This window comes from Eupeodes corollae, chromosome 2 (assembly GCF_945859685.1).
Source record: "Eupeodes corollae chromosome 2, idEupCoro1.1, whole genome shotgun sequence".
Lineage (NCBI taxonomy): Eukaryota > Metazoa > Arthropoda > Insecta > Diptera > Syrphidae > Eupeodes > Eupeodes corollae.
In genome coordinates, this window is record NC_079148.1 from 79,413,835 (window position 1) to 79,423,723 (window position 9,889).

The 9,889-nt window shown below is 30.5% G+C and overlaps 1 protein-coding gene across 9 annotated transcripts in view; it reads left to right on the forward strand.

The window, feature by feature from the left end:
• The window catches only part of LOC129944149 (uncharacterized), a 50,840-nt gene extending 41,378 nt beyond the window's left edge, over positions 1-9,462 (forward strand). For 7 of the 9 annotated variants that reach the window (XM_056053350.1, XM_056053349.1, XM_056053347.1 and 4 more), the window contains 7 exons: positions 4,999-5,107; positions 5,193-5,316; positions 5,379-5,514; positions 5,708-5,764; positions 7,934-8,198; positions 8,463-8,941; positions 9,007-9,462. In XM_056053350.1, coding sequence (XP_055909325.1) covers positions 4,999-5,107; positions 5,193-5,316; positions 5,379-5,514; positions 5,708-5,764; positions 7,934-8,198; positions 8,463-8,941; positions 9,007-9,125 — 1,289 coding nt within the window. In that variant the 3' untranslated portion in view covers positions 9,126-9,462. The remainder of the gene's footprint in view (positions 1-4,998; positions 5,108-5,192; positions 5,317-5,378; positions 5,515-5,707; positions 5,765-7,933; positions 8,199-8,462; positions 8,942-9,006) is intronic. The other 2 variants (XM_056053353.1, XM_056053355.1) reach the window with 1 other exon arrangement.
• The last annotated feature ends 427 nt before the right edge of the window (positions 9,463-9,889 follow it).

A 9,889-nucleotide genomic window follows, 5' to 3' on the forward strand; every position in this document is an offset into this window, starting at 1 on the left:
ATTACATAATTAGTGAATAAAAATAAAATTATTAATAAGCGTGTGAAATCTAATTAATGTGAGTTTTTTACTAATAATTAATTCTTTTTTTTTTAATTTTGTTACTGTTGGAAGATAGAAGCATACATTTAAATTCAAAGAATACCCGTGTTTTTGGCATTCTATAAATAGTATAGTAGAAAACTCGAAAGAAAACGCTTCGGCAGAAGCCAGAGTTTTGTGTATACAAATTGGTACAACTGAAAGATCTGTCAGAATAATTATAAAAAAACACACAAATAGAAGAAAGTTTTACGAAAATCTATGTTTAGGAGTTGGTTTTACAGATATTACATTATGGTCTGTTTATTTGCATGTCTGTGTAAAAAAATATAGTTCGACATGGAGTAGGTAGCATGTGGTGCTGAACTAATCAGTTCTTCATTGTTTAACACTTGCACTTCACTCATCGAAACACCATTTGCATTTTAGAAAGTGCTGTGAAACTTAATCATTTTTAAATCTTCTTGTGCAGTGGAAACACCAAAAAGATTTATTTAATCTAACCTAAGATAAACCTTAAGTGGAAACATAGCAAAACTTAAATATCTTTTCTATTCTTGCAAAACAAGCTCAGTTAGCCTATTTTCATCAACAAAACTAAATAATATCAACAGTAACAGATTGATTTTTTTTTCGCAAATGGAAAAAACATGATTCCAAATGCACAACTACTTAACTGCCATCGAGATACGAATGCAATATCAATCGTACCAACATTTGAGAACGAAACCACATAAGATCCATTCGAGACTCGTATAAATGTCAAAAACCCATCCGTAGTAAGATTATACTTTAACTTTTATGGGTAGTATTCATACTACGGATATTGTTTTTGTTATTCGTGTAAAATTCTGCTATACTATTGATAGGTTTTCCAACAAAACACGGGCAACTTGTTAATTTTTGGCAGGTTGGCGACAGCCATTTTACTTAACAGATTTCAGAAATGAATTAGTTGCCAAAACTAGTATTGGAATCTTCGAATTTTGTAGCTGTTATTTATTTTTTTACTTTCGATGTACATTACATATGTATGTAGATTCTTTTTATGAATTTCTTTTCAAAATAATTATTAAATACCTGAATCATTTCGCCAGTGTTCCTACGATCTCAGAGATTTCCATATTCTGAGAAATATGAACAAAATTTCTCACTTTTGTTGTGAGAAATCTGAGAACCGAATTTTCCTGTTTCAATTTTCAAGGTTTCTCTATCGCACAATTCGGAAAAGACGAAACGAAATGGAAAGATAATTTGATTGCTAGATGAGAATGAACAGTGATTTGTGTTTATATCCGTCTGAAAAAAATCTCAGATGTCGTAGAAAGATAAACTGGCCAATTGCCTGTATTGACTCCTGTATTGGATTAGCTGATAAAAGAGATTTTCAATGAAAGTTTTGTTCAAAATATTGGTTGACTTGGTAAAAATATCAAGTGGTTCCAATTAAGTTTCGTTCTTAAAGAATCTTAGTGGTTGAATCATAAATAATTCAAGTTAAAGAAATTAATCCAGAACCCTTTCAAAAATTCAAAATTCGACTGCCCTTATATTAATATATATGTAAATTCAAACTGCCCATTTTCAGTAAAACCGTTTTGATTCCGAAATAAAAAAGTAAGTTAAAAGTACTATTATTGATTTTTAATAAGGCATGCAATGCCGACAGTAATATTTGAAAATACATATTTTTGAATTACACGCAAAAATGCTGTGCAGGAAAAACCAATGTCAACCCTTTTGTCAGCCCTCTAGAAAACTTAAATTTGGTTGCAATCAAATCACTATGACTCCTTATGAAATTGAAAAAAAACCTTATCGTATGAAATTATGTTCGAACTTGTAAAGAAGCTCTCAATGCTGCAAGAAAAGTATTTGACTCTTTTCCAAATACTTCATCTGTTCAGAAACATTTTTAAAGTAAAATCTTCTAACGAAAAGTAGTCGCAGTAGTCCTTAAGTCTTAAAATGTCTCTGTTAGATAATTTGTTGATTCGATTTTGCACCTGCGCAGAATATTTATTATATACTACAATATAAAAATAAGATGTCGTGCTTTAAGACATTAAGATAAGCCGTTGGGAATTTTTTTTCAACTGATAGGTCTAAGATTTGATAATCGTTTATAATATGTTTTCAAGTGCAATTTAAAAAAAACTTAAAAAATTGGCTTTTAATTTTCGTTTAATTAACATACTTCAAACATAAAACAAAAACAATTCATAATAAGTCAATATCTTTACATACATTAAAAGTTCTTAAGCAATAAATATAAAACATATCTTATCTTTTTAAAGCATTTATGAATTAAGTTTGAAGCTTTTTCTCTACAGGTAACCCCTTTAAGTGTTAAAGTTTGTGTAGCTACATGTATAATGAAATGGTTTCCCATAAAGAACACCACAAAGTTAAATGCATCCCGCCATATAATACCAAGGAAGTAAGTGCACTTAGCTCTATGTACGTTTATTTATTTTTTCAAGAGGAAGTCATATTCACTGGTATATGAACGCTGTACTTGCATGCACTTCCTCAAAAGTATCCACGAGACGAAGAAGCTTTCTTCTATAAATTTTCCCTTACGGCCCTAATGGGATTTATAATTACGTCACAAATTATCCACATAAGTGATGATGGTAATGGTGATGACGGAATGATAAAAGATGACATCTTTCACATCTCCATTAAAATCAAGACAATTACTATACCTTTAATTTGATACGAATATATACATATATGTATAAAAGTATATACCATTCTGTATTGTGGTTTAAATAAATTTCATCAGCCAGACAGAGTTATTTTTTTTTATTTAAAAAACTAAACAATACAAAAAATATTTCTCAGCTCCGCTGCCTGATGCTGCAAGAAGATGTTGCTCTTATTTATAACGTTTTTATAGTTTGAGAAATGCAATTGTTTCGTAGTTAACTAACCTACCCCTGAGTAGCCACCATCACAAACTAATTTAAATCATCCATTGTGAACAATGCAATCATGCTTACGTTGTAGTATTTTTTTTAATTTTATTTGTATGTACACTTTATTTATTTTTTTCTCTTTTTAATATTTTAAAAATGTATTTTTAGTTTTGTTTCGATGAAATTTATTTTGAGTGGACAAAATAATTTGTGGGATTAAAGGGAGACGCACTCTCGCACAGTGGAGTATTTTTTATGGAAAATTCAGAAGGAATTACTTTCATTTTATTTAATATCTGATAAATAATGTATTTTTAAATTAAATAAAGTACACAAAATATCGTACTTGTTTCGGCCAAAGGCTTAAAACACAAAGTCTAATAGATAATATATCTTCATATGTTTTAAATATCCCTTTCTTTCCTTTTATCTTGTTCCGATTATATAAGTTGACTTTATGTCTTCCCTTCTAATTAAAGAGTGAGTCATCTCCTGAAATTTGTGTTTGAAAAATAGATCTCATGATTACTCGATGCAAAGGTTGGTTTAAATACAAGTTTCTTTTTGCAGTAAAATTAACAAAATTAAAAATATTTGTATGCATTATGCCGTTTCACGACATTCCTATGATCCAATGATGTCAAGACTTCACAATTCACACCAAAATGTCATTTCTTGATCTGGGTAGGTAGAAATGGTGATCTCAAGGCAACCTAGCCTGAGATCCAATTAGCGCTGTAGTGCGCCGTTTTAATACCAAAAACTCGTTTGACCTGTGATTTAAAGGGACAGATTTATAGAGAAGCTTACGTGGAGGTCATCCCTGACAACCTCCCTAAGAGTACACATTTCCGCTGCTCCAGAAGATGGTGCTTTCACTGGCTTTGTCCGGTCGTCAAGCTTGCTGTTTTCCTGAGACGTGCAGATCTCTACCTGAGATCTGTTTCGCTTAACGGCCTTTTTTCGGCTGGCCAGAAGGTTCTTGTATTCATCAACAACCTTCTGATTGGCGTCCCTCTCATGAATCACTCCGGTCTCTTAATTTTTGGCAATATTGGAAAGAATGTGAGAGGCCGTTTTGAAGTTCCTCGAGTTGCGTGGGAATGTTGGTCCCACGAGTAGGTCGGAAAAAAGAGGTCAGCCCAGGCAGAGCCGATATACCGGGTTTAAGCAGAAGATAAGACGGACCCTGCCAAGGCATCCGATTGAGCTCGTAAGCGATTGGTTTGCCCCCAGCCTTTCATTCTTCGGCACGGATTATGTAAGACGCTCACACCACCACTGAAATTAGGGACCCCGTATCTATGGTCAAATTGCATTGCTAATGCTTGCGATTATTAAGGAGTAGGAAACTTCAGCAATTCAACCTGACCTTAGCTGATCTCTATCTTGACAATGTGCAGAGACAACTGTGGTGATCATTACGGCCCGGTAACCACTGGGAGGGTTTAAAACGAGGATTTTTGCCAGGCAATGATCTGAGTGCATTGGCTTTTCAACAATAACGTTTAACAAGGTCCAAATGCCGCAGTTTTGTTTAATACTTAGTCACCGAAATGAAAATAAGCATTTTCAGAAGAGATTTTGTGCTCGCCCAAAATCGTTGTCCAATTCAAGCTGCTCTAGCGTTATTTGTGTGAAACCATACCTAGAATTATACATATTTATTTTTCTTTCATTATAGTGAAAGAATTAGTAAATTTATATCGTTTTGAGCGTCTTACGGCTTATACTGAAAACCCAAATTAAATGCTTTTTTAAGCTAGTTATTATAACTATAGCTAATCGTTCTACTGTATTTTTAGGCGAAAAATGCTTAATTAAGTGTTCATTCAGACGATATTTTATTTTTTGATGTTTTAATTAATATACTAATTTAACCTAAAAATTAATAATTATCATTTTGCTATTTGGCAAAAGTTTCAATGTAAATACTCCATTGTGCCAGCAAGCAACAAACAGCAAAAACAAAAAGAATTTAATTCCTTCAATTTAATAATAATTTATATCCCGTTTTATTTGTATTCATTTAAAGTGTCCATGGAAGAGTCACAATTTGAATCGCCACCACTGACACAGGAAAAGGTTCTTGAACTAATTGAGCAAGCTTATCCGAATCCCATTACACCAGAAGATTTGGCCAAGTACGTCGTCGTTCTTATGAGTGGATGTTTATGATTGTTTTTCATATTTAATTAATTTTTAAATGTTATTTTTTTTTTTAAATAGGGACTATGGTTGGGATGAACAAGAAGTCATAAAAGTATTCCACTCGCTTAAGAGTCGTGGCCTCATTAAATCTATGGAATATAATTCATACACAAGAATTCATCATGAGGATAAGGAAATTAAGGTAAAAGCGATAATTAATTTCTATTCAATTTAATTATATATCTGTTATTTTATTTCATACAGGTCGTTAAACAAATGCCAACAATTGCTTCCAACAAACAACCGACAATCGCTATTATCACCGCTCAATATTGTGAAAAGTTGGCCGTTGATTCCATGTTAGAGAACAAAGAGACATTTGTTCGTTACACAACCGTAGGTGAGTAAAAAGTTTACTTTCTCTTATATTTTTTAATTGTTAAAATAACTTTAAGACAAATCTACTAATAAAAGTATAACAATAATTTATTATTATAGAAATGGTTTCTTGAAATATGATATAACTAATCAAAACCTTTTCTCTCTTTAATATTGTCCCATTGACATTTCTTGTATAATCTTAACGGCTGTAGACTTAGACCCCAAAACTGTGAATTCACTTAAGAAAATTAAAAAGAAACGAAGATTTGGTAAGAAGTACTCATTACTGCAAAACAAAAGCAAATCACACACACAAACAAAAAACACTAAATTTAAAAGTGTGTTTGGCTCTACAATATATATTTGTTCATTTTTGGTGATGGTTTTTGTTGTCCCTACATTTTTGAACCCTCCATAAAAACGTATTTATGCCTTAATTATTGTTTTGTCCTTATAGTTAACTTGATTTACTAATATGTATTATCATTTTGTTTTTCCTTTACTACTAAAGAATATACTATTTACTTACTCTACAATTGTGTTTTTGTTCACCATTTTCTATCGTTTTGTTTGTCCTTACTTTATTATGGTATATGTTTTTGTTTGTAAATTTTCTTGTTCCATTCCTCTGTCGTCAAAAGAAAACTTACAAATGTGTTTATTAAATAAGAGCATTTTTATCTAATACATATGTACGTACATTTATTTTTACAAAAGTTTAAAGTTTCATATTTAAAAATGAAAAAGTGGCTTTAGGAAGAAGGACGACTGTTTATGAATTAGATTGAGCTTTGAGTTTATCAAGAGACGATCTATTTTGTTTGATTTGTAAGTGGAAATGAAAAAAGAAATTTGTTTTATTTGCATTTTCGATTTTCATTTCAGCTCAATACTTACTGTTGTTTAATTTAAGTCGTATTTATAAAGGTTTCATAGAAGCTGGGTAAAGTTACGATCACCAATTGACAATTTCAATTTTTGATAATAGTTTAAAGATAGGTTTCTTTGGCAAACCGCTCATGTCGCTGGAATACACTTAATAATTTCTTATTTTTTTCCAAACGGATTACTAAAAAAAAACGATTGTACATTAAAACTTCATCTGATCACAAATGTGTCTAAAAACTTAATCTTTTACAAAAATCAATCGTTTGAAAAAATAAAGAATTAACATTCCTTAGCCGTTCGTTTTTCCTAGCCTTCCCAATAATTCATAAAACAAAATTTTCGTCCTAGGATTGGTAATCAATATGTGGATGTAGAAACATTAATAGGTAAATTCATATGTATGTATATTTATATGCATGTACATACAATATGAAATTTCATAAATTTAAATGCCATTTAATTAATCAGAAAAAAATTGATTTCTTCAACTTTTTTTTCGAAAATCGTTAAAGTGTTTTTCTTTTAAATTCATTTTGTAAGTGTAGAATTGTATAAAAAAAAATTTCAATTTTAGTTTATAAATATTTTTAGTATGCAGTTATTTAAAGCTAATTTATATACTTTTTAAAAATGATGAAACATTTTTGAGATATCGAATTTTGAAGGAAAATAATTATATATTTTTTTATTAAGTTTATATTATCAGTGACTAGACCAATTGCCTAGATTTTATTTGTTTTTCTTGATAACAGTACAATGAACCCATAATTACAAAATTAATGGTCACGTCACTTCTGCTTTCAAGACCTTACATATAACGTGTATTTACATTTTTCATTCCCATAATCAAAATTAAACGAACTTTTATTTTTTTTTCGAATACGCTTATGCTTAGCTTACGAAAATACTGTCAGGACAACTGCCGGTTTAGGTGCTTAAAGTTAACTTCGTTTGATTATTTGTTTAAAACTCATACCATACCTATCTGCACGGTGGTAAATTAAATATTCTGAATTCTATTTTCTTGCAACATGAATTTTTGCTCTTAGTCTTCACTCTCTCGTCTTAGACCTTATTCCCTTCTGAAAACTTTAAAAAAGCTAAGAATAGCAACAAGTATTGAAAGGATGTTACGAACAATGTTTCGATAACACTAAAACAAGTAATATTTCGTTAGTTACTTGTGTCTTAAAAACTTGTCGCAAATCATCACGGCGCGCCGCGCCGTTTTCAGACATTATCTTCTTGGAGAACAACAACGATCAATTTTATGTACTCGTTTTTTCTTTTAAACCTTAATCATAAACATTTTTGTAATACCCTTTTAGAATGTCCGTTTTTTACATACCTGGTAGCACCAACATGTTTTGTAATTAATTTTAAATTGAATGTATATTCAACAGAGTTTTTATTTAATAAAATTCCATCACAGACATACAATTCAAATAATAACACCACACCAAAACTATGCCATTGTACAAGTTCTTATTCAAAAAAAACTAATATCCTGCGCTATGTCGTTGTGTTTTTCTTTTTCATTTTTCTTTTAGGTGAATCGAACGTCTACACATTGGGCAACATTGGCGCACATAGAATTGTTAGCACAAAACTTCCATCGGTCGGTAGTACTAGAGAAGCTATGACTGCCACAGGGAATACCACAACCAGACTTTTGGGGACATTCCAGAAAGTTGATTATGTTTTCATCGTTGGTGTGGCTGGTGGTGTTCCACATTACACAGATTACAAAAAGCACGTCCGGTTGGGTGATGTCGTTATATCTTATGTTGATAAAAATAGGGCGCTATTGGGAAGGTAATTTAATTTATTTTAGAATTTTTTAAATGTATGTTAACAATATATTTGTTAAAAACCTTATTATTAGTGCTTGTTCATTTTGTAAGTACAATGTCTTAAACGATTTTGATTACATTTTTGATCATATTAAATTCAAGACAACACAAACTCTTCCAACCACTGACAAACCTTTAAAAAGCTTAAAATGAAAAAATAAAATATATAATTAAAAAAATAAAAACCATTATTTGATACTGTTACCAAAACATTTCTTTATTACAGAGGTGCAGATAAGAAAGCTGAGAAGCCCTATGTCTATGTCTATAGCAGTGGCGAGGATCTAAAAACTTATTACCCTGTGAATGACTGCCTACAACAAATTGCAGAAAATCTGCAAGCTAACATGCAGAGCAAACGACCTTGGGAAGAATATCTTAAGGACGGTCTTAAAAATCTTTCCATGAAAACCGATACAGATTTCAATCGACCAGCGTTAAATACAGATAAGCTTTTCATGAATATTGGCAATAACGAGGTCATCGAAGTTGCACATCCAATTTCTGGAGAAGATGTGGTTGATGGATTACCACGATCTCGGTTGCATTTAGGACCAATTGGTTCTGGACGTGATTTAGTGCGAAATGATGGCCTGCGTATGAAATTCGTCAAAAATCATGGTCTGCTTGCTACTGACGTAGAAATGAGTTCGGTGCTTGACAGTATTATTGGAAATTGCAGAGAAAGTTTCATTTTAGTCAAGGGTGAGTTTAATTAATTTATTTACGTTTGTTAAGAATGTTAATGTTCATGTTTTTCCTTATTTCAGGTATATCCGATTATAAAGATGGAACGTCAACACGCAAATGGCTGAACTTTTCTTCTCTTGCTGCTGCTTCTGTGATGAAGTCTATCATTTGTGGAATGGACGCTCCCACAAATGTTTAAAAAAATAAATACATTTAATCAAAATAAATTCTATATATTAACTTTTCATACATATATTTAAACTTAATACAACAAGTAGATTTTGCATTTATACTAATAAATTTTATCATGACCATGAATTAATATTCATGATTCTGTTTTTACTATGAATAACTATACCAAAAAAAACTTAATTTAAAAGTTAAGTTTAAATAAAAAAAAGTTTTTTTTTTTAATAATTTGATGAATACATCAAAAGTAATGTTTTGTTGAGTTTACCTATATTTTCTATGTTTTTATTTTTTGTTTATGTAAATATACGATAGTAACTTAAAAATAAATCTCTTATTAAACTTAATATTTATATAACTTTTGTTTTCTTATTTTAGTTTTCGAAACTGAATACAATAATATCCTTACATTGATGGATTGATCTTAGATAGACAAAAATAATAATATTAAAAGTTTCAAAACAAAAAGCTAAATAAGTATTTCATTTTAACTGAAATATTTTTGTTTCGTAACTTAGTATAAACTTGTTTAGTTCAACTAATTATATTCTTTTTTTCTATCTATTCCGTTTTTAAAAATTGATTTATTTGTGTTTCAATTGTTATTAAAAGATAGTGGGTAGACATTAATTTAACAAGTAATGTGTCCTTAACATCTAAGAATGGGCTTAGACTTCATACTATATATGTTGTGTGTAATTGAAGCGTTTAGATGATGAACATTTCGAGATATTTATATGGAGTCGATTGTATTCCAATCTCACAAAATGTTGA